The 25,429-nt window shown below is 41.1% G+C and overlaps 2 protein-coding genes across 19 annotated transcripts in view; both read left to right on the forward strand.

Moving 5' to 3' along the window:
• The window catches only part of LOC113661210 (butyrophilin subfamily 1 member A1-like), a 322,944-nt gene that overhangs the window by 197,891 nt on the left and 99,624 nt on the right, over positions 1-25,429 (forward strand). The gene's annotated exons all lie outside the window — the stretch shown is intronic.
• LOC113657004 lies at positions 1,749-24,507 on the forward strand. 3 transcript variants are annotated; one of them, XR_007140726.1, is made up of 5 exons: positions 1,749-1,890; positions 2,164-2,267; positions 2,410-2,662; positions 22,584-22,684; positions 24,057-24,507. XR_007140726.1 is itself a non-coding variant. In XM_027168504.2 (3 exons), exons 1-3 carry the CDS (start codon positions 22,222-22,224, stop codon positions 24,416-24,418), a joined length of 729 nt encoding a protein of 242 aa, XP_027024305.2. In that variant the 5' UTR covers positions 21,510-22,221; the 3' UTR covers positions 24,419-24,507. The 3 variants fall into 3 exon arrangements, 2 of the variants coding, with proteins under 2 accessions (XP_027024305.2, XP_027024306.2); XM_027168504.2 differs by lacking the exons at positions 1,749-1,890; positions 2,164-2,267; positions 2,410-2,662 and adding an exon at positions 21,510-22,481 and having other exon boundaries at positions 22,584-22,690; XM_027168505.2 differs by lacking the exons at positions 1,749-1,890; positions 2,164-2,267; positions 2,410-2,662 and adding an exon at positions 21,512-22,481.

Consider the following 25,429-nt stretch of genomic DNA (forward strand, 5'->3'; position numbering starts at 1 on the left):
CCATCTCACTTCCCTTCCCAATGACCTACTGTATGTTCACAATACATATCAAATATTTCTACTCTCTAATTTCCATTTAAATTCAATATTTCTGTCTATTTAACAACTAGAAGATGAATAACATAAAATAATATAATAATATAAAATTAACATTTCAATATGTTATTTGATCAAGTCAGATCATTTCATAATGGCCTAGTCTAGTCAAATTTACAATGTCTGTAATCCATTATAAAATTATAATTAAAATTGTATTTGTCACATACAGTACATAAACATAAACAGGATGACATGAAGTGGGATGTGTTTTAGTAAAGTATAAGTGTAAGGGAAAATAGTAAAATAGTAAAAAAGTACAGAACTACAGAGAAAAATTAAACATGTACATATTGTCATGACCCTGGCAGAGGTGGCTTGGAGACAGACCCGTACGCAGGATCATGACAGAATGAAGCCGACTCGACAATGCAGACCCAGCAGGATAGCTTCCAGCTCGGACCGTTTTTTTTTTTTCCTCGGTGACATTGCTCCGCATTTTCTCCGGTGAGGTTAATGTCGCCTCACCGTCGCCTCACTACCTTTGCGGAGTATGTCACCATTCTAGTGGGGTTCCTTTTTTATTTTTTCTTGGTGCCCTGCGGCATCGCCCCGCATTTCTCCAGTGAAGGACGTCGCTCCGTTTCCAGTTTCTCCGAGGAGGACGTCGCTTCACTACTTCCGCGGGGGATGCTGCAGGCCCGAGGCGGGGGCGCATTCCCGCCCTTTTCCTCAGCTCGCCGAAGCGGGTTTGGCCGCGGTGCGTCAGGGGTAGATGCTCGGCCCTTCAGCTTGGCGGTGGACGTCGTTCGGCCCTTCAACTCGGCTGTGGACTTCGCTCGGCCCTTCAGCTCGGAAGCGAACGTCGCCTCGGCCCTTCAGCTCGGCTGCGGACGTCGCTCAGCCCTTTCCGGCTGCACCGTCGTGTGCCCTGCTCCCCCCACCTGCCTCGCCGTGTGCCTCTGCTCCCCTCGCCTACCTTGCCGTGGTCCTTGCTCCCCCCACTAGCCTCGCTGTCGTCCTTGCTTCCCTCACCTGCCATTCGCCGTGGACCTCGCATTGCCTATGGCAGCGCAGCTTCAATAACATATTGTTAGTCCCCGTGTGTTGTGGTTATTGTTTGTCTTCCTCCTGTATTAAACCCCTTTCATTTGAAGCTATCCTGCATACGGGTCTGTCTCCAAGCCACCTCTGCCAGGGTCCTGACACATATATACAGGGCAGGGCATAATATAGAATTTATACATAATATTCTAATGTATTTTAATCCATTATAAAATGCTTTATTGCTATTTATTTTAAGAATAGAGAAATCAGTTTAATCAACCAAGTGAATTTAATAATGGATTAAATGTTGCTCACTGGCTGAATTATATTCATTTAGTGATGTAATCAACTAATGATTAATTATTAATTACTAATTAATTAATAGTAATGATTTTGAAAGGGACATTCTTAAAAAAATCCCCAGTTATATTAGTTGGTCTCTATTAGCATGGAGAATACCAATATAAAGTGAACTGATTCAGTTTGTTCAACTAACAATTTGAAATGTACATTTTATTATGGATTAAATGTGCCCACTGGGGAAAGTGTGTTGACAGACTGATTAAACAGTACAAATGGCTATTTATTTTGAGTCATGATGAAGTGATCTGAGTGAGTTTTATCAACTAAAATTTAAAAATATTTATTTTATGATGGATTAAATATGCCCACTGTCCATTAATCCTTTAATAATGGTCAGTTTTACCCTTTGGCTTCTAGAGTAAAAGTCCTACTCATAATAAATAATCTTTTTTTCCTGCTTACTAGCAGATGAAGATTCACAAGGAGTAGGAGAAAGGAAACAAGGTCAGTATATAAATAGTACATACACTGTATGGCCAAAAGGTTGTGGACACTCACACACTTATGTAATTTTTTCCAAAACTGTTCTCAAAGTTGGATGTTCACAATTATTGTATAGTAAAGAATGTCTTTGTGGGCAGAAGCATTACAATTTCCCTTCACTTATAGTAAGAGGCCCAAACACTGTTCCATCATGATAATTTCCCTGTGCACAAAGCAGCTGCATGGTGTCGTTGTTCTATTTCTTATTTATTGCTGTCAACACTTTCATTTCAGAATGGGGTTCCTGGGAGGAGACGTAACTATTCACAATAATACTCAATACAAATGGACCGTCTGCATCGAGTCTCAGGAGCCATGGCCTAAGTCTGACACATATGGTACAGTAATGCACACAGTCAATATGTTTCATTAAGATATTATAAAATTGCAAACATTTTGTGTGAAAACATTCAAGATTTTTGTTTCTATCATTTTTCATGCGTGTAAATATTTAACATCTATCTGTTCCTGTCTGTTTAGTTCCCAGTTGGAGCCAATTAAACATATGTTGTAAAATACATCGTTCCCGTCACCATCAACAGAACAATCTACATTAAAGTGAAGTATGGCGAGTGCTCAGAGAGAGACTGCTACAAAAGTCCACATTTGTGGTACAGATTTGATCCAAAAGATGATCCATATTTCACAATTCGAGAGTGTGTGGACCGCAAGCTAATAAATCTGGACTGCAATAGACATTATAAGAAGAAGAGTTCAACATGCCCAAATTATGGTATGTCAGTTTTTTTTATAACAATTTCTGTAATTTGCTTTAAAGCATGGATCCCCTGTCCCTGAGTTATCGGAGTGGATGTAAGGGGAACGCTATACTGAGCCAATCAAGTCAAGTCAAGAAGCTTTTATTGTCATTTCAACCTTATATACTGTATATCTGATGCAGTTAAATGACGGTTAAATGAGACAATGTTTCTCCAGGAACATGGAGCTACATAGAACAACACAGAGATAAGGACTTAAGTAAGTCCTAGACACATAGAGTGCCTCTGTGCAACCTGGTATAAAGAGGGTGAGACAAAAGACAAGAAGACAGTGCAGGACAAATGACAGTGCAAACAAACAATGCAAGACAATACACAAAAAATAATACACAAAAGACAATACACAAAAGCATAGCTGATCAGAGTACATACATATATTCTATATATGTATACTAGAATACTAGAATGAACACTTAATATAGTAGCAGCAGTAATAGAGTATGAGGCATTGTAATGTATTGTGCAAAACAGCAATAGACTGCTCAATGCAGTCCATATAGGTATAGGTCTGTGTGTGTGTGTGTGTGTGTGGGTGTGGGTGTGTGTGCTGTGCTTGATACGATTCAGATCAGTTATATTCAGTTCCCATGCAAAAGTTGTGATCTATAAAAAACAAACTTGATGGGAGAATGTGCGCACCTATAACCAAATGTTGAGCTGTGCATATGTAACGGTTGTTGTCCGTTGTGTGACACACAACCGTCACGAACTTTAGATAGACGATGTACACAAGATTCTGGTTGTCTGTTCTTTATTCTATTCTCCGCAGCAATGTGATCGTATCTGAGAAATACATCAAAATGTAAAACACTGGTTGAAAACACTGCAGACATAAACCACCGCAGCAGTGTCAGCCATTTTCTGCTGAACTACGGTAGGCGCGCAAGGACAAAATAATAAATGTCTGCAATGTGTCAACCACTAGGGGTGCCAAAAACACCATTTGACCTAATTTATCCTCTAATTTCATGTAATTCAACACCATGAATATAATTAGTATTAAATGTTCTTTTTAACTCCGTTACACATACCCACATTCTGGAGACAAAGGGAATTGGCGACACAGATGGTGAGGTCGTGAACTGAAGTTAGATTGTAGAAAATTCATGTGAGAAGAACGATTATAAGAATTAATGACATTTAATTTTCGCTCCATATACGTTATATCCACATTATCATGAAGATTAAATCCAACAGTGTTATTTGTGCCGATTTTTTTAGGCTATATACATCTAGTAAAATCCAAACATAATTCAAAATGTATTAAAAAAAAAAAAATACTAATAATCAGCGCTGCCGTACAGTACATTGTCCACAACGAGAATACAATGTAAAAATGAAATATGTTCCTTAATGTACATATATACTAAAATGTCAAAGTCTGCAAATACAATCATGAAGCACAATCGCTACTCATCATCGGTCCTAACTATTATGGTGTTCATTACAAAACCATCATGAAGAAGTAAGTGTATAACTATAATGATTTAACATTTTCGTCTTAAATTTTCGCCCACAAATTAATTCTGTGATTTTGTCAAGGTGATAATGATCAGTCTAATTGCTAGAAACATATAAATCCTCCGGTGACCCGGGTATGTAATGCTTCATGATGGCACTGCTGGCACTGTTGGAGGATTGTGCCAATGGCAGAATAAGGAGAGAACGAGTATTCAGGGACCATGATGATTTCCTGGCCCATGATGATGACTGGCTGATAAGCCGATTTAGATTCCCTAGAGCTGTGCTCTTAGATCTATGTGCTGAATTGGGTCCAGTATTAGAGAGGGCAACATGCCAGAACCATGCCATCCCAGTCCAAATACAAGTCCTCACCACTCTGGGGTTCTTGGCAACCAGCTGTTTCCAGCGGGAATTGGCAGGGACGGCCGTTTTGAATGGTATACTTAATATGGGTAGTCGATACATCAGGTTCCCCTACACTGTGCGAGAACAGGCTGAAATTAAAATGTAATTTACAGCAATGTCTGGTTTCCCAAATGTAATCGGCGCAATTGACTGCACTCATGTTGCATAGAAAGCATGTGCATTCTATTAATGTGCAAATCATATGTGACTAAAACATGACCCTCACAAACTGGTGATTCCTTTGCAGTGCAGGGAGTTCTCAACCTTCTCGTCAATAATCCCCGATTGAAGCAGAAAAGATATTTACCCAGGCCTTAAACTCTGATTATCCAAATATATAGTTTACTAGAGGTCACTTGTTTCCATATCAGTTTGCTGCTGATCAGGTTCAAGCAGATTCCACCTTTACTTTAACTGCCCACTTCAGGTCCTGAAAGTGTACTGCCTCTGTACCCAAACTGCTTGTGGTCTGTCTGACAGGAAGTTGTAGTTCCAGCAACACAGAAACAAGTTCTAGGACCTTGCACCTAGAGGCAAGTATGAAAGGAATTATGGTGTTAAATGCTGACCTGTAGTCAACAAACAGCATTTTCACATAATTCGCATTTCTGCTGTCCCATGTGGCTCATGGCAGTGCGGTGAAGGCATCTTTGAAGTTAGCAGGTTGAACACAAACAAAAGATTGGATGATTGCTCAGCTACTATGGTGTGGGGCCATTCAGTGCTATATATATAGGCCCACTGACTGATTACAAGATTGTAGACACCTGTGATGCTAATTAGTGGACACACCTTGAATTAACATGTCCCTTTGGTCACATTATTTTCAGTCTTTTCTACGGGTACCATCATTTTTGTCCAGGCCTGTTCCATAAGTTTATTTTTTATATAATTCAGTTGAAGCATGGTTGAAAAGCAATGTCTGACTTTCATTGGTTAACATTCATAGAATTTTTATTTATTACTTTTGTCAGATTAAAGTTTTTTCTGTGACCATTGTGAGTTTTTCTTTCATAGACCGAAGGGTACCAACAATTTTGTCCATGTGTGTATTTTATAATCAATGCAAAATTTTACTGGGAGCCAGTCTTGTTGTCACAGGCAACGAACCACACATACCGCCCGAGCATCAGCCTAGAAACTTGTCCCCGGAGTATTAGCGCGCTTCCGGAGTACACTTCCCATCAACTATCTCCTATTCTGATTACACCGCCACCTGTTCCTCATCTACGCTCTCTATTTAAACTGAACTTGAACTTCATACCAGTGCAAGGTCTCGACTTGTCTAGAACAGTCATTCTGAGCATTTACCTGTTTTCTGATTTTCCCGTTTCGACTCTGTTTACTGATTCTGACCTTTCTGATTGTTTGCTGCCTGCCCCGACCCTCTGCCTGTTTCTCGTTTCCGATTTTTGCCTATTCTCTGACATCAGTGTTTTGCCTGTTCTGATTATTGTCTAACTTCGCCTGGGTATTAGGTCAATAAATTGCTGCAAATGGATCCTCAGCCGTATGCCTCCATCCTTACAGGAGACCTTGCCAACCAAAGATCCAGCAGCTGTCGCTCAGCTCGCAACTCAGCTCACCGGTCAGGCCCAGCAGCTTGCCGGCCATCACCATCAGCTTACGTGCCTCACCCAGTTCACTTAAAAGCTCGCCGTGGCTTTACAGGGCTTGCAAGGAGACGCCGGGTGATTCGAATAGCTCTACTGCAAGGACTTACAGTAAATCTGGACCTCCAAGCCGAGCCGGCCTGCCGGGATGCGCGAAGGAGCCTGTCTGAGTTTGTGGATCTCTCCATCCAGCTGGATAATCTGATGCGTTCCCGACGCACCCCTGCACATGCTGCCACACGTTCTGCACGTCCCAAATACCCTGAGCCGATGCAGATTGACTACACTCACCTCACGAAGAGCCCGAAGAGCGAGAGCGCCGCTTCCGCCAACGGCTCTGCCCCTACTGCGGGGAACCTGGACACCGACTGCCAACCTCCCCACCAGACCACCACGAGGACGAAATAACCCGGTGAGTCAAAGTTCTGTCATCCCACAATCACCGAGCTGTGCTCAAATCAGTGTGCGGCTCAAGATTCGAGGAGAGAGTGTGGAACTCTACGCACTTATCAGCTCAGGCGCAGCCGGAAATTTTATGACCTGGAAATTTGTTCAAAACATTCCAGTAATACCTTGTGTGTCCCCTTTAGCGGTGGAGGCGATAGACGGATGGCCACTCAGAGAGGGACGCATCACACGCCTCACCAGGGATCTCAGCCTACAGATAGGGGACCAACATCATGAGCATCTCTCCTTTCATGTCATCCATTCGCCACGACACATCATCATCCTCGGGTTACCATGGCTCAAGCTCCATAACCCCGTCATTTCCTGGCCCGAGCTGCACATCACCAGCTGGGGCAATGCATGTGCTGTACACCACCGGGACTCAGAGGAACCCTGCCAGCTCAACTCTACAAACACTACACTACAAGTATTTGGTCATTCCGTTCGGACTATTGAACAGTCCAGCGGTCTTTCAGTCGTTCATTAACGACGTGTTTTGAGACATGCTAGACCGCTGGGTACTCATCTATATCGACGACATTCTCGTCTACTCCGAAAGCAAGGAGGAACACATCCAACACGTGAGGGTGGTATTACAACGCCTCGTACAGCATCAGTTATATGCCAAGGCAGAGAAATCCGAGTTTCATCAGACCATGACGGCCTTTCTGGGGTACGTCATCTCGGCTGAGGGGGTCGCCATGGATGACACTGAAGTGCAGGCAGTGTTACAGTGGCCTCGACCACAAACCATCAAAGAGCTACAACGCTTTTTAGGGTTTGTGAACTTCTACCGCCGCTTTATCCGTGGCTTCAGCACGATCGCGGCGCCGCTCACCTCAATGACAAAAAAGCCACCAGCCGCCTCGCTTGGTCACTGGAGGCGCACTCCGCATTCAGACGGCTAAAGGAAAGCTTCAACTCAGCACCGATTCTCTACTATCCTGATCCGAACCGGCCATTTATAGTGGAAGTAGACGCTTCCAACACGGGAATCAGAGCTATACTGTCCCAGCAACAGGGATCTACCAATAAAATGTTCCCGTGTGCCTATTTTTCCCACAAATGATCCCCAACAGATCCCCAAAATTACCACATTGGAGACTGCCAGCTACTGGCCATAAAAGCAGTGTTCGAGGAATGCCCACCGACACACCCACCAATCTGCCAGCCGTAGACGATTGGTTTCGCCGGAGCGAGGAGACGTGGGCTGCGGCACATCGACAGTTACGGAGAGCTATAAGGGCTCAGAAAACCCAGGCTGACAGGCACCGCAGGGAACATCCCGGGTACCAACCTGGCCAGTGGGTTTGGCTTTCAACCCGCGACATCCGCCTCCGCCTACACTGCCGTAAACTCAGCCCCAGGTACGTGGGGCCATTCTGAATACTCAGGAAGATCAATCCTGTCTCATACCACCTCACACTACCGGCCACTTACCGCATCTCACCTACCTTCAATGTTTCTCTGCTGAAACCCGGCGATGAGCTGAGAGAGAACCCCCTCCACTGCTAGTCGACGGCAAGGAATTGTATCAAGTCCACAAACTATCCAACCCCACACAAGGGGGGGGGGGGGGGTTTGGGGCACTTAGAATATCTGGTCGACTGGGAGGAATTCAGTCTGGAAGAATGCTCATGGGTGTAAGGGGGGAACATAGGTGAAAGATTACTAACAACATTGGCTTTTATGCATTGTTAGTTTTTGTGCAGCATCAGATTTTATTTATTTCTCTCCCATTGACTTTTTCAGCCCTATTGACTGTCATTATAACCACATTACTTTCATTGCATGGCCATGACATGAAAGAACAAGCATTCTTGGATGATAGTAGTTCCCTCAGCTGGAAAGAGGTAATATTTTTATTCTTACCCCATTATACAGGCCTGTGCAAAAAAGGGTTATTTGTAGGCTTTTCATATTGAGTTCTATGGAGGATATCAGCAAACTATAGTGTGTGTGTTCACATGTGTGATTATACAGGTTTCATGCAGGATTCCTGGAAAGCCTGAACAACACCCTTGCACACACACATGCCCTGCGCGCACACAAGCAAACACCCACACACAAACACACACAGACACACACAAATGCCTTTGATTACTCCATGAATACAAGCTTTTTTTGCACAGGTCTGTGTAATGGAGTAATGGCACCACCTTTTGGTCAAAATATTATCTCCTATGGGCCTACCACCTGCAGGAGAAACCGTAAGGGGCCGGTGCAATGTGGATTGGGTGGCAGTTGAAGGCAGGGGCCTTGGTGACCCAATCCCCAGACACGGAATCTGGCACTAGGTACATGGAAAGTCACCTCGCTGGGGTGGAAGGAGCCTGAGCTGGTGCAGGAGGTTGAGAGATACCGACTAGATATAGTTGGGCTCACCTCCACACACAGCTTGGGCTCTGGAATCCAACTCCTTGAGAGAGGCTGGACTCTCTACTACTCTGGAGTTGCCCATGGTGAGAGGCGGCGGGCTGGTGTGGGCTTGCTCATAGCCCCCCAGTTCAGCAACCATGTGTTGGAGTTCACCCCGGTGATCGAGAGGGTCGTTTCCCTGCACCTTCAGGTCGGGGATAGGTCTCTCACGGTTATTTGTGCTTACGGGCCAAATGGCAGTGTAGAGTACCAGACCTTCTTGGCGTGTCTGGAAAGGGTGCTGGAAAGTGCTCCGACTGGGGACTCCGTCGTTCTACTGGGGGACTTCAACGCTCACGTGGGCAGTGACAGTGACACCTGGAGGGACGAGTGGTGTTCTGTTATTGGACTTCTGTGCTAGTCACAGTTTGTCCATAACGAACACCATGTTCAAGCATAAAGGTGTCCATCAGTACACATGGCACCAGGACAACCTAGGTCGGAAGTTGATGATCGACTTTGTGGTTGTTTCATCTGACCTCCGGCCGTATGTCTTGGACACTCGGGTAAAGAGAGGGGCGGAGCTGTCAACTGATCACGACCTGGTGGTGAGTTGGATCCGATGGCAGGGGAGGAAGTTGGACAGACTTGGCAGACCCAAACGTACTGTGAGGGTCTGCTGGGAACGTTTGACAGAGTCTCCGGTCAGAGAGATCTTCAACTCCCACCTCCGGCAGAGCTTCAACCAGATCCCGAGGGAGGTTGGAGGCATTGAGTCCGAGTAGACCATGTTCTCCACCTCCATTGTCGACGCGGCCGCTCGGAGCTGTGGCCGTAAGGTCTCCGGTGCCTGTCGTGGTGGCAATCCCCGTACCCAGTGGTGGACCCCGGAAGTAAGGGATGCCGTCATGCTGAAGAAGGAGTCCTATCGAGCCTGGTTGGCTCGGGGGACTCCGGAGGCAGCTGATAGGTACCGAAGGGCCAAGCAAGCTTCAGCCCGGGTGGTTACGGAGGCAAAAACTCGGGTCTGGGAGGAGTTCGGTGAGGCCATGGAGAAGGACTATCGGTTGGCCTCGAAGAAATTCTGGCAAACCGTCCGGTGCCTCGGGAGGGGGAAGTAGTGCCCTGCCCACACTGTTTACAGTGGGAGTGGGAATCTGCTGACTTCGACTGGGGACATCCTCGGACAGTGGAAGGAATACTTCGAGGTTCTCCTCAACCCCACCGACATGTCTTCCACTGAGGAAGCAGAGGGCGGGGGCTCAGTTGTGGACTCGTCGATTCCCCAAGCTGAGGTCACTGAGATAGTTGAGAAGCTCCTCAGTGGCAAGGCACCGGGGGTGGATGAGATCCGACCTGAGTACCTCAAATCTCTGGATGTTGTGGGGCTTTCTTGGTTGACACGCCTCTGCAACATTGCGTAGAGTGCCTCTGGACTGGCAGACTGAGGTGGTGGTCCCTCTGTTTAAGAAGGGGGACCGGAATGTGTGTTCTAACTATAGGGGGATCACACTCCTCAGCTTTCCCGGAAAAGTCTATGCCAGGGTACTGGAGAGGAGAATTCGGCCGGAATTCGGATTCAGGAGGAACAATGCGGGTTTCGCACCGGTCGTGGAACACTGGACCATCTCTATACCCTCGCCAGGTTCCTGAAGGGTTCATGGGAGTTTGCCCAACCAGTTCACATGTGTTTTGTGGATCTGGAGAAGGCTTTCGACCTTGCCCCTCGTGGTGACCTGTGGGGGGGGGGGGGGGTGCTCTGGGAGTATGGGGCCCGGGGCCCTCTGTTAAGGGCTGTCCGGTCCCTATATGACCGGAGCAGGAGTTTGGACCGCATTGCCGGCAGTAAGTCAGACATGTTCCCGGTGCACGTCGGACTCCGGCAGGGCTGCCCTTCAGAAATGCTTCAGAAATGCTTCAGAAGTCGGGCTGACAAACAAAACAAATGTGTAGCCAATGAGCAGAAAGGGGCGTGTCTTGTGAATATGTGGCGGAGAGAGTGTTCAGTGCACATGTCTGACATTAGCAGAAAGCGACTGAAACATTGACATGGCGGATAAAAACGAAAAGCAAAAAATGCTTACGATAAGGCAAGAAGTAGGACCTGTGTTAATATAGGATTAGCTTTCCAGCACTAGAGAGAACTGAACGTCTTCTGCATGAAACAGAGCTAAACCTTTCATCTTTTTGTTTAAAAGTATGATAAACTTAGTGTAAACTGACTTTGATGAAAGTGATAATAAATATAAATAAAAATTCTCCCTCGCTCGATTCTGACATTTAACCAATGCAAAAAAATGTTAATATTTATTGATTTAAAAGAGAAAAGGTTTAATCTGATTTAATGTATGACAGTAAAGAAATAAAGGTTTTTGTGTTTTTTTCTGAAGTTTATGTAAATATCTGGTTTCAACTGTATCCCCTCGGCCAGCTGCCCCAGCAGGTTCTGCCATAATAGTTGCCTGCGTTATGCATGCATGTGTGGGGGAAATATGAAAACAGGGGTGACACCCATTTGGGTTAGGGGCGTGTTTGTTTTGGTGATTTCACATGTCAATATTGGCTGTCAAACTTTGTGCACCCCACCTTTGATACAAATATTACCTCTTCCACATGGAAGGAATCATAAACAAGCAAGGATGCACGGTTTTGATAAGAACTGATGTTGATTAACAGATTTATACAAAAAAAAGTGAAAAAATATGAATCTGTTTTAATAAAGGGTATTATTTTAAACTAAAGGGTTGTATTTTTAACGTGTCCACAAGGGTTAAGTTTGTGTCTCTTATCTGGTTTTATTAAAAACATAGTTTTGGTCATCAGCATAACAGTGGAAGAAAAATACCATGTTTACTAATAGTTGTACCCAGAGGTAGCATGTTAGGGGTTTTTACACCTGGTCACTTCATGCGTGTTCTGTGATCCGATAGCTATCCGATGGTAAAAAGACCAGGTCTAAATGCCCTCCGAAACGTTTTCGAGACGGATATAACTCCGATGGTTCAAATCGCTTCAGCAGGTGGACTGGGATGCGTTTCAGATGAAACTGGACAGGTGTAAATGCATGTGGTTGTTCAAGCCACATAAGTAAGCGCTATACTCCTCCCAAACGGAAGTACGTCACTCGCAAGTGACTCATGAGTCATGCATCGCGCCAGAAACAAACATGTTTTCCCACCAGTGCTGGCTCTGATCTTTCACCCAGGCGTCTCGTTGGGTTTTAAAATGCGCTGTTTTTTGTAGCAACCGCATACACCAAAGTGTGTTCCATTTCAATTACCATGGAAATGAGGTAAAATATATTTGCATTTTGGGCGGAAGTAGAAAGATCGATATCCGAGTCGCCAAGACGAATTTATGTGGCATAATGTAAATGGAACAGTTTTAACAAATCAGATAGCTATCGGATCAGAGACAACACATGAAGTGACCGGGTGTAAAAAGGCCCTTAAAGCAAGCTGGAATAAAGCCTTATAGAAAACCAGACTTAAATTTGTAATGCATACAGTTCTCTGTTTACATGAACGTACATATAATAATTAGTCAAATAATACCTGAGTTGAAGAGGGTTCCCTTTTTTATTCTGTCTGTGAGAATGTTATGATCTATGGTGTCAGAAGCTGTGCTGTGATTAAACAACACAAGCAATATGAAACAGCCCTAATCAGTGCTGTATCTGCATAGTCCTGACTGATCATTTCAGTAATGTTATTCTTGTGTAGGTATGAGCATAACTGCTGTGGTAAAATTTATTCAAGGTCTTTGAGATAACATGGAGTTTTGACCTACAGTTGGACGGCTGACAAGTTTTGACAAGAATTTTTTGATATTTGTGAGCAGTGATAAATTATTCAAACCAAAGCTATCCAAAACTTAAATAATGTATGACAGTATGTCGCATCATTTAAGCAATGCTTCTGAAATATTAGCTTCATGAACCAGAATAGTTTCAGTCTGGGGTATCTTTAATTTAAAACATATATAAACAAAGAAACATCAACCTCTTACGGGTCGCTGTGCAGTGCACAGCACGGAAGTAGAAGTGACCACTAGGGGATGACCCAGAAACAAGCTTCAATTCAACTTTAAAGCATCAAATCCTCCAAAAACACGAAAAAACTTATTTACCTAGTAAAGTTTATACTCTCAATAATTTTTTCAGCCCACACACAAAGCACAATATGATTCACAGCCTTCATACAATTAGAAAAAAAGTTTGGACAAAACTGACCTAGGTGGCGCTAGACCGGTTTTTCCCTTACCTTTAGACGCGTCTCTTTCTTCACTGGGGTAATATTTTCCAACACAAATAATCCAGAAAAGTCCACACAGGTCCAAGGAATTGAAATCTGTAAGCCTTTTAATCCAAAACGCTCTGGTCGCGCCGCAAATATTCCGTTAGTGTTCTGAAAACTGGAAACAGAAGTGCGCCATCATCTCGTTTTGCCACTCTAACTCCTAATTGGGATTGAATCAAAAATTCAAAGTCTATGTCATATTTATAGCCCAGGTCCTAACGAATCAAATAAGCCCTCATTTGAGCCAATCGGTGCTTGTATGGCTGAGATAGACGGCTGAGAAGCCAATGGTGGCATGACCTCATTTTTGGGAACCTGCCTTTGACTGACAATTACTCCTTCCAATAGCAATGAAATGGGCTGGGACCTATACAGCTGTTTAGCCAATAAGCAGACGATTCCAACGGTATGCGACATGCCGTATGTTCTTTGCCTGTGTCTGCGTGAACTGGACACGCAGAAGAATTCTTGCGTAAGCCCAGACCTTTTGTCCCTCTCACAGCTCAGGGTGTCAAGTTACAGGCCTGTTTTCACACCAGAGTGATAGAGAGAGAGTCTAGGCTTGTTTATGGCTTGTCAGACTGAGCCTGCAGCCTTTTATTTCAAAGTTATATAGTAAACAAGTACACAAAAACGCTGCACCAGACGACCAGGGCCGTAGAACAATATTTTTATTGAAGCCATTTTTGGGTCTTTTGACTTGAAATTTTTTTTGGTGAAAGCCAAGACATGTGGCTATGACTCTCTGTTGTTATTTGGTCCCTAACATGTTCCAGAAAAATAAGATTAATCAGTTTATCAGGTAAACAACCCAGGCGGAAATGAAAACCTGCATTCAAACCCCTGTAACTTTGTGCCAGTAAGGCCTAGAATCAATCTGAATCAATCGTCCACTAGACGCTAGTGGAATGCTGGAGAAAAGAAAACGATGGGGTGATGGACTACAACAATTTCTGGAGACTTTATCTCCATTATCAAATGTGACAAACTACATGTCAAATTCAAATTTCTTTAAAAGATATCTCATGGGGAAAGGGATATTTGGTGTTTCTGGAACACTAGGCGGAGATGCAGACAAGGGTTTCCTGACGAGACATTACAAAACAGACAGCTATGTCATACCACCTCATCAACGTCAGAAGGTTACTGAGCTGCCTGCAGTACAAGTGAGGGGAGGTACCGACCAGTGGATCCAAACTATTTGTGCCACAGTCTCAAAAGTCTCTAAACGAGGACAGGTGGTGTTAGTCGTGTGTGAGGATGTCAACACAGCAAATGTGCTCAATGACAAAATTGCAGCAGAAACTAAATATATAGTTACCATGTACACGATGAGCGAGCGCCACAACATTGAGAACCAGGAGTTTGACAAGGGACAGATCATTATTACTACTAACCTTGGAGGACGTGGGACAGACATTAAGGTCACAGAAGAGGTTAACCGCTGCGGTGGTCTCTTTGTGCTGCTCACGTACTTCCCCAATAACCGAAGAGTCGAGAAACAAGTCTTTGGACGAACAGGTCGAAAAGGCACCCCAGGGATGGTCCAGGTAATACTGAACCATGATTGTCTGGCCATGGCCTACCGAGGCCATTCTATTGAAGTCATGACGGAACTGAGAGAAGAATATGAAGTTAATCGAATAAAAGAAATGGAGAAGGAGAAACTAGCTGAAATTGAAATGAAGGAAGAGCTGTTCTCTACATTTTGTCAGGTTCTTAGTGACTTTGATGAGCAATATAGTAACATAGAGAAGATAGAACTCTTTGAAGTGAAAAAAAAAAAGATGTCCATAGTTATTTTAAACTTTTCACGATAAGATGGACTATCACCCAGCACTGAATGCTTTGAAGGAATCATGGGGTATATGGCTGATACTTCATACAGACCAGATTAACATACACAGTGACCTTACACACCTGAAAGAAGACCTAATCCAGAACTTGCAGGACACAAGTGACAAACTTTTACAAGGTCACAGTGAAAACTTTTACGACCACATCCAGCAGGCTTTAGGAAGAACTGCCTTACACCATCAAAACAAAAATAAATGTGACTATGGAGCAAAAACTTACTGGAAAAAAGCCTCTGACTCAGACAACTACTACAGAGCTGTTGCACTGTATAATCAGGCCTACATTACCATTAACTTCAAAAGGCTACAAAGGCTACAAAGGGCTACAAAAGTGAGGCATGTTCCTTACTCAAGGAGGCAGAGAAAACCTTAGAGGTTTACATATCTGAAACAACCAGAACATTGAGCTTCTGTTCTTTGTCTGTTACTCGAGATTTTGAACCACACCACAGTGGCAGCTGTAACTTACAAATACAAATGCAGGCAAGGATGAACATATTTAACTCATGGAAACAAAATATCAAAGAAATACTTGACAAGCTTGGATCAGGCAGTGGAGACTTCAAAACTGTGGACTTGACTCTTTATAGTTTATCAAATGAAGAGGATTTTGTGTCTTCTACTGAACTCAGCCTCTTTCGTAATTATGGCCTTGCACTTGTGTTTGAGGTGAAACAAAAGCCTAAATTCTCATTTGATGCCCTGATTTGTTGATTTCTTGGTGTGCTTCAAGTTGTAGCAGGAGTTCTGGTGTGCACTCTGTCAGCTGGTTCCATGTCCTCATTTGGTCTTGGCTTGATCTCAGAAGGTGTGTCTGATATGATCACTGGAGTCATGGGTCTGATAAATGGCACATTTGATTTTGCATCGTGGGCAATATCTAAAGCAATAAGTATAGGAATCTCTTTGGTCTTTGGGGGATTCAGTGTTCTCAAAAGATCATTTTCTGCTGTGAAAAATGCTGCAAGTAACATTCTCAATGGCACCAAATCCCTAAAAAGTGTTGCATGTAATGCCCTCCGATCAGGAAAAAACATGTTTGTTTCAGCATGTAAATCCACCAAATCAATGGTGTCATCAATATGTATGGAAAATCTCTCATGGACTGCAGTCAAACCAACTTTGAAACAATCCTGTAAATATGCTGTTCAGGAATTGGCAATTCAAGGAGTAAACACTGCTTTGAACACATGGATCGATCCTAAAATTAAAAAGACTTTCCAACAAGGTTTTCAAAAGACTTTTAAGGAATCTGTATGTTCAACATTACACCAAAATAAAGAGTTTGTTCGAGCACTCACAGATTTCATCAGCTCAGGAATTCCAAAGGCTGCCTTGCAGAAATAATCTGGTTCTTACAGGATTAGTGAATCCCTAGAGAAGTAAATGATGGACCATACGGTTTATAATACAAACCTTGCCATGAATGATCTCATGGTAAACTGTAAACAGATACATCAGGTGATTAAAATACTCTCACAAGTATTGGACAAATCAGCAGAGCATGTTGCACACCGACCTCATACCTGCATCAAGACTCTTCTGAGTGCTGCAAGCATGTCCACTACCATTTATGAAATGTACTCCTCCATTCCTACTAAACAGACTATTGACTGTAATTTTGTTCCTGTATTTTTGAAGTATATGCAAGAGGAAGCTTTATTTTAGACATATGACCATGATGGAAGGGACAAACTGGCAGATGTGGAACGGCTTAAAGATGATCTTATTGACTTAATTTCAGAAGTTCTTTCCCAAACAATGGTGGAGAGTTTTTCTGGGTCTGCCACCTCCTTGTTTACAAAAACATTTACTCAACGATTAAACTCTGTTACTGGAAAAGTAGTTGGTAATTTACTGTATAGGCATGAAACCGAAAATTTCTTTGTCAATGAGCAGCATGAACATGATCTGAAATCTGCCACTGAATGCAAGGAAAGGCCTTTGTCTGAGGAAGAAATAAATGAGCTCAAGCGGTACGCTAATACTGTAATTGATGAACAAAAGCCAGCAACAGCTTTAGAAGTTCATGTTCTTACAAGGAGTAAATTGCTGGATGGAAAAGGAATTTGCTTAAGAGTTGTAGATGATAAAGGAAACCTTCTCACAAACGAGAATTACCCAGGAACTGACCCAGAAGCTGGAAATATCAATCTTGTGCTGACAAAAACACCTCAGACTTCTCCAGGGTGAGTTCAATCTTCATTGTATGGAAAACACTGCATAATATTTTTTGTTAGTCCGTTATATGCCTTCTTGTGCTTGTGCATGTTTAAGTTAATGTGTTTGTGCCATACAGAACAAGAGGAATATGGAGTAAACTGACAGACAGGGTTATGGGTAAAGACACACCACAAAGTGGCCACATTTCTATCATACGCCCTGACGGTTCATGAGAAACTGTGAACTCTTCAAATCGTAACTGTCTGTATCATGCAATCATCCAAGCAACAACCAATGACCCAAAAGTTGATTTAAACCAAAAAGCTATAGAACTCCGCCACAAAGTTCATGATGAGGTAGGTAAATATACTGTATATATAGAGGGGTTAGATCAAATAATATGAACACAGATAAAATATGTAGTATTTTTTAGTAATATGGTGTTGGACCAACATCTTCATTTAATACACATTCTATGGAGTTCTATACAGCTTCTATACATTCTATGTGCACTTTTTTGTAGAAATAGGGTCTTTAATGTGGGAATAAACTTCTGCTGTCACTTTTGCTGCAGTTTTGTGTTGATTGGACACAATCCTTCCTAGTGTTTAACAGTACCTATTATTAATTTCTGATTTTCACCCTGTATTCTTCTTTGCTTATGAAATCCTCCCATGCTTTGCATACACAGTGATACTCATGGAGACTGTTGCTCTTGAAACAACAAAGAGTTAGGCTGTAAAGGTTACAGATGCTCCTGCTAACCAGGCTCCTATGATCTGTCCCCTTTAGTAGACTGATAAATCACCCATTTTTAGTCTTCAAGTAATTATACCCTTAGTGACGCTTGTTTTTGGATTACATAGGAAACCCTTCCACAATCCCACTAAGCAATGTGTCCTAGTTTGCACGGGTTAGTGTTCAGCTATCAGAGTTGCTCTTACCTTGAACACAGGTGTCCTTCAAAGTCCTTCTAACAAAGGTTCTGCTGCAAGTTCTTCTACCTATTCTATTGATTGAATCTTTAGATGAAGGAGTCAGACTTAGACCTTTTTGTCTTTTCAGGGTCCTCACAATGGGAGGCTTTGTTTTTATTAAAAGTAATGTAATACAAATAGATGTGTGTAATATATGTAAGGTAAAAGAAAAGAAAATTACAAACAAAATCTCCTTCAAATAGTCAAACAATTCTAGCATAAGTAGAAATAAGTAAAATGCAAAGATAAAACAAACCAAGAAACACTCTCCAAGTGTAAGCCTGCGTTTGTTCTCCTGATGCACTCTCTATAAGCAATAACAAAGTATAACACAGTGAGCTTGGCTCTAGGTGAATGCACACCGATAACTGGTTCTAAAACCCTATTTATACCATTTATTAGTATGATTTCATAACGTCATTCTGCTTCTGTCAGCATCTTGTCAGGTCTCTCATGATCTCATGCTTTGCAATAAGTCTCTTCATCTGTACGGCTGACTGTTTATTCTTATGCTGCTGACACAAAACCTTGTAATTTCGTTTTATGCTTTTACTGTTACTCTCTGTCTTAATATCTGAACATTCTGTTGAACATTATATCATTTCTTATTCCTACAAATGATTCCATAAATTCATGTAAAAGATAAAGGAAACATATCATTCTATAAAATGGAAAAGAAAACTTATAACAATTCTATAATCTTCTTTCAGCAAGTTGATGGGTCTTGATCCAACTGTCTAGGTACAGTGTCTGTTCCTCGTTGGGTTGAATCAGGTTCCTTATTTGCAGTTTTAATCAGATATATTCAATTTCTTAATTTCATATAACAATTTCCCCATTTCCTTTAGTTTATTTTCCACAGCTTCCTTTTTCTTTGCTTTCTGTCTCTGGTCAATCCAGTCTGTGAATCAAATGCAGCCCCGGGCACTTGTACATGCTCACTTGCTCCACATTCTTTTCATCAATGGTGACAGGTGATAATATTAAGTATGTACCACTCTATGCATTAAACCTTCTGCAGATGACATGACACTACATAGAGTTATACATGAAGGGAGCCTGTACAGTCCCTTTACTGGGTCAAGTGCTGCACATCTGACACACAGCCATGAAGTATTACATGCTATGGACTGTCACTTAGGTTAGTAGCAGTTAGGTAGCTTCTCTACAGAAAACAAGAAATAGAATGAAACCTTTCTAAACTTGAGTGGAACCAAAACCAAAAGGGAACATAAACCACACCAAAAGTGTGCACTACTTTCAACATGGCCAAAAAGTGCCATTTGCATTACAAGGAAATTCACACTAGTTACAAAACTGAAGTTATAAACTGTTCACGGATGAACTCGAGTGCAAAACTGTTAGGAGTTGCAGTCCTAAAGCTATCATAGCAAATCTCTTCATTGTAGTCCAAGGCCTTCTTTTTGGTTTGCTTTGTAAGTGGTACATCAACTATTAAAGTTATGATATTACCTGTTGAGACACACAATAGGTGTGCTCACATCTATAGAGCAGCAACATATCTGCTCTCTGTTCATGACAAACATTGATCACTAATTACTAGTTATTAAGTTACTGTCAGTACTCAGTTTATCATAAAAATTTTGAATGCAATTCTTTTGCAACTAATTATGAGTACCTCTTATAATTTTGTTTGCACCTCAGCAAGATGAGTGTGACACAGCCTGGGAGTTTTATACCATGCACATGTAAGGTCATAATCATGTGGTGATGATATTAATATGAGTAGATAGCTAGTTCCAGAAGAAAACCTGTGGCATAGAAGGTACAGTAATTAAACATCTACAAGAAATTGATGTGGAGTAACCTGAGGAATGTTGGTAGTGGTTTGTGTGTCACCATTTTTCGCGGTAAATATATTGCTAAAGGTGCTCATGATGGGCACAAGCAAAGAGCTCTCTCGGTACCTTCACAACCTTATTGTTACATAACATGCTGATAGCATTGGTTACAGAAGGATTTCTAAACTTTAAATTGGGGCCATAATCTGTAAGTAGAAAGAACATCATTTCACCATAAAACGGCCATGCCCAGGTGATCTTCACAAGAGTTCTAAGTAAAAAGAAAAGAATTATCAGAAGAGTTGTCCAAGAGCCAAGGACCACTTGTGGAGAGCTTCAGAAAGACCTGGAATTAGCTTACCACCCAAGACCACACACCACACAAATTTGGATGCCATAATAAAGACCATGTTTTGAGGTAAAATGGCACTACACTTGACCCCAAAAACACCAGACCAACAGTGAATTTTGGAGGTAGAACATCATGGTGTGGGGCTGATTTTCAGCATACGGCACTGGGAAACTTAATATAACTGAAGGAAGGATGAATGGAACAATGAACCTAGGCATTTTTGCTAAACATCTGCTTCCATCTACCAGGATGATGAAAATTAAACAATTGTGGAGAATATGATCCCAAACACACAGCCTACAAAACTCATAATTGAAGAAAGAAAATCTATCATAAAAGAGGCCTATTGAAACTTCAAGATTTTTTTGTGTAAGAATGGGCAAAATCTCACATGAAGTGCTCAGGTCTGATTTTGCCCATTCTTACACAAAAAAATCTTCATGTCAATTTCTTACACAAAAAACATTCTTACATTCTTACACAAAAAAAATTTCATGTCAAATTTCACTTTACCTGCTGTATATGTGGAATTATTCATCTATAGGTAAAACGTTCAAATGTTCACCTCATGTCTTGTGTGAGAAACACTTATATGCTTTTATAGGCACCCTGAGTGCTAATTATATTTTTTGATGCAAATGTTTTTTACACGAATTCTTGCAAATACGTGTAAATATGCAGAAGCTGTGAAGATCCAGATCAAATTCGACTGCACAAACAGCTCCAATAAATTTAAAATTGAGGCTGGAATAACTGCCGAAAATGTGGAGAAGTATATAAAATATAGGACTGACGAAAATCCGGATGACAATACAATTATTAAAGAATACAAGTTGGGAGAAGTGGGAGAACACAAAATGTAATTCAATTTGTTTGTTTTATGTTTATGTTATGATTCAGCCCGGACTTTGGCCACGTGCAGTTGTTTGTTTTCGTTTCTCGTCACGTGAATGCCCCGCCTTCGTTTGCTCCTCCCTGTCACCACACCTGCTCCTCATTGTGTCATCATTGTTTTGTATTTAAGTGTGCCGCGTTGCCGATGTCAGCGCGGAATCTACTGTTGTCTTTGTCCTGTATCGTGTTCCCCTGTTATTAAACCCTGTTTGTTTTGCTATCCTGCGTTTGGGTCCACTACCTGCCCCGCGTCATGACAGTTTACATACTAGCCTTAGGCTTGTTAATTAGACATTATATATTAATTACAAAACTTAAGGGTGGCTTAGAAAAACCCATTAAATGTCACAGGAGCTGAAAAAGCAGAAGGAAAATGTATGTGTGTTGATCAAAATGTGTTTGTTTATTATCATTATTATTTTACATGTTGATTTCTTGCTGTCCAGTGTGTCTATTTTATCATAGATTAAATCTACATTTTTTAGAAACTACTTTTCATATGTCAAAAAACAAAAACAAAAAAAAACAGGAAACTATCATTAGTTTATTATTAGTGTTTTGCTAGTGGAGAACTTATAAACATAAAAGTCTAACTTTTCCTGCAATCATGCAGAACATGTAGGAAAAAGCTGCTACCTGTATATGTTCATAATGTACAAATCCCACCAAAATACTAAAGTTTGTCCCTTTTTCTTTTCTTGTGAAGACTTAAAGCTAAGAAAGATAATAATCTTCCAGCTGAAAGGCAACTCATCCCTGGAGTGGTCGAGGCAGACCACATTCCACCACAGAGTAGTTTTTGGGAACTCTGTAAGATTTTCAAAAAAAATAAAGAAAAGAAGAAATCCTTCAAAGTAAATCATCCGGCACTCTATAACTTAGTGATGAACAATGAGGATAAAATTGAGAAGTATTTAGAGAAGGATGTGAACAAGAAGGATAAGAACAAGAAGGATAAGAACAAGAAGGATAAGAACAAGAAGGATAAGAACAAGAAAGATAACAACAAGATGGATAACAACAAGAAGGATGAAAAAATCATTCCTAGTTTTTATGGAAGACATCTGATTTGCATGAATGCTCTGTACTGGGACCATCGACGTGCACTGAGTACTGGCAGCAGTCATGTATCCGTAGCATGCAGGTTTCGCCTAAACACCAACATGAACATTTGTCCTACAACAAAATTAGTAGGGCAAATTTAAGTTCCAAATATTAACCTGTGTTTAACATTTATGTCCCCCAGAGAATTGCTGACTGATACATTTGGAAATGGAGACGTGGTTAAAGCACTGAAGCTGTCACTAATAATGGCACACCCAGAATCCTCGGACAACATATACTCCGGTAACTGTTGGTTTTTAATCTTTCTCCCCCAATTATTATATAATCATCAACAATTACTGAAGATACTCTATAAGTGAATCATTATAAAACAATAAAACTTTACAGTTTTTTACATATTATTATTTATAAAAAACAAAGCTTCTTCTAATTAAATACATATTTTTTAAAAATGATGCTAGAATTCAAATGCAAATTTTACTGTCACTCTTTACCCTTGTGCTACAGAATAAAAAAAAAATTCCAGACACCACCACAACAAAGGGTCAGGTCAAAGGTTATTAAAAAGGTTTATTGCTTTGTAATACTCTAAAGAGGCAACCAAAAGTATTGTAGTCTAACAAATCCAATATAGGACAGACTGCAAAGAGTCAAAGACAGAGTTCAGGAAACAAAAACAAAAGAAATAAAAAAAAATAAATAAAAATTAATCAATTAATTAAAAAAATAACAGGGCAGAAAATCCAAACAAAGGAATGAAAAAGTAATTCAAAGAGAAACTGGGATTTGAAACTTTTCAGACCACCTTCAAAAGCCTGTTTCACCACAGACCCCCTTGTGAAACACCCAGCCAGAACGTTCACTTTGTAGTAGAAGTTGTGGAACACATCCAGTTGTGGCACACCCGGGAAATTATTTGCATGTGCATTTTGATCTAGAAAATTGACCTTTGCTATAGCGAACTATGATGTGGGCAACTACGCTCTGGAGGAATGGCGACACTGGCTTAAGGGCCACAATGACCCAGTACATCAATCTACATGCCCTGAGCCCATCTTACCATCATCCATGTTACTCATCCTGGTTCATTGGGACACACCCGACAGTCTGAGCCACCACCTCCAAAATGCACCACCACCAGACAACATGTTCTCACCACCTTGTGCCCCTGAGTGCTCCACTGGGTCCACAAAGCCATTAGCTCTGTCCATCCAGGTATTCAAAAAACATATCTGTTCTCAAAAATGCCTTCTGGTGGCCTTCCCTAGCCAAGGATGTTGAAACTTACGTCAAAGCTGTGTCCAGCCCACAATAAGCCACCAGCCTCCCACGGGACTCTGAGAACCACCGCCTAATTTGCTGTGACCCTGGTCTCATCTCTCTCCAACCTTTCTCCAAAAGATATCCCATGATTCTCATGGCCACTGACTAGTTCTCGAAAGCTTGTCATTTCATAACTGTAAAAGGGCTTCCCATGGTCATAGAGACTGAACCGTTAGCGGGCTCTGTAACATAGTGTATACTGGATCCTAGGATTATTAATGTTTTTGTGTTTAATATGTCTTTTACCTTTTATTATACATAATTATTAAATCACTGCAATGCTTGAGTTGCCACACTGATCAAATCTAAATTTTTATCTTTATACCTCTAGGTTTCTCAGGGGGAACTGATCAATCAAAGTACAAGGAGTGTAGACTTACACCAGAAAATATTAACAAATACTACAAAGATGGATTTAAGAATATTGTAAATAAATACAAGACGATAGAAGTGATTGACGAAGTCAACGCAGCTCATCTGATGGCCTGGGTGGGAGATGATAAATATCTGTACCAAGAAGAACTAAATAAAATAATTATGTTTTGCAACAACAAGCTCAGTCAGAGGTTACAGGCCAGCACTAAGAAGAGGAATGTGTTTGCATTTTCGGGTGAACCAGATGATCAGGTGTTGCATACTAATATTTTTGATAACAATAAAATACGGAGGTTAGCAGAAAGAGATGTTGACTAATTAATCCAAATATTTAGCTCTAAGCTAACTAGTAGCTTAAAGTTGTTTTTGAAAAAAATAAAAAGTATAATCGAGTCTGTTGTTCAAAGAGTGAGTTTATATATATATGTATACGTATATATATATATATATATATATACGTATATATATATACTATATATATATATATATATATATATATATATATATATATATATACGTATATATATATATATATATATATACGTATATATATATATATATATATATATATATATATATATATATATATATATATATATATATACACCCACACATATAATCAATATTTAATCAGCTGGAGAATGTTAAAGGGTTATAAAAGAAAGGAATCTCTGTGTATGATGAATATCTAACCTCCTGTCTGTGCCATGATTAAATCATTACATGTACAGTAATCAAACCAATAATCGTGTCCTAATTTAGGACAAACATTACACATCCTTAATAAAACTGAGATGAAGTGACCATGTATTAAGAAACAAACACAATGTATGATAAGATATTTACAAATAAACATTAACTCTGAACATTAAAGATGTCGATACTGTTTTCAGATATTTTGACAGATGCGTTCTTTCAACTTTCAATCTTTTTTTCAATAATTTTGTGCTGTTATTTTTCTTTTGTATCTGTATTTTCCACTTACCTCTTTTGTTATTTAATTTTCTGCCATTTTTTCTTCTTTAAATTAGCTAGGACTTCAGGGGCTCCAGGAGCACTGGTTAGGTGTATTACAGGAGCCATGGCACTGGACACTGCAGGTAATCTTAAGGTCTAAGGCAAGCATAGGTTCACAAAGGACATTTTCCATGTAGGAGCTGATGATACGTGCCTTCGTTATTCAAAGGTTACTAAGTGTAATATTATAGAGGTGTGTGAATTAGCCATGGCGATGTCCAATGCTGTAGTATTGGACTAATAACCTCACTAATAATGAGGTGTCAGATCCATCAGAAGGCTTTCTGTGTGTTCTGCTTTGTGTTTTAGTTT

This window comes from Tachysurus fulvidraco, chromosome 1 (genome assembly GCF_022655615.1).
Source record: "Tachysurus fulvidraco isolate hzauxx_2018 chromosome 1, HZAU_PFXX_2.0, whole genome shotgun sequence".
NCBI classification, from domain to species: domain Eukaryota; kingdom Metazoa; phylum Chordata; class Actinopteri; order Siluriformes; family Bagridae; genus Tachysurus; species Tachysurus fulvidraco.

Coding starts and splice junctions, on each gene's coding strand:
- LOC113657004 (XM_027168504.2), top strand. CDS start 22,222: ATGAACAATGAGGATAAAATTGAGAAGTATTTAGAGAAGGATGTGAAC. Junction 22,482..22,583: donor CATGTATCCGTAGCATGCAG/GTTTCGCCTAAA, acceptor TATGTCCCCCAG/AGAATTGCTGACTGATACAT. Junction 22,691..24,056: donor CAACATATACTCCGGTAACT/GTTGGTTTTTAA, acceptor TTATACCTCTAG/GTTTCTCAGGGGGAACTGAT.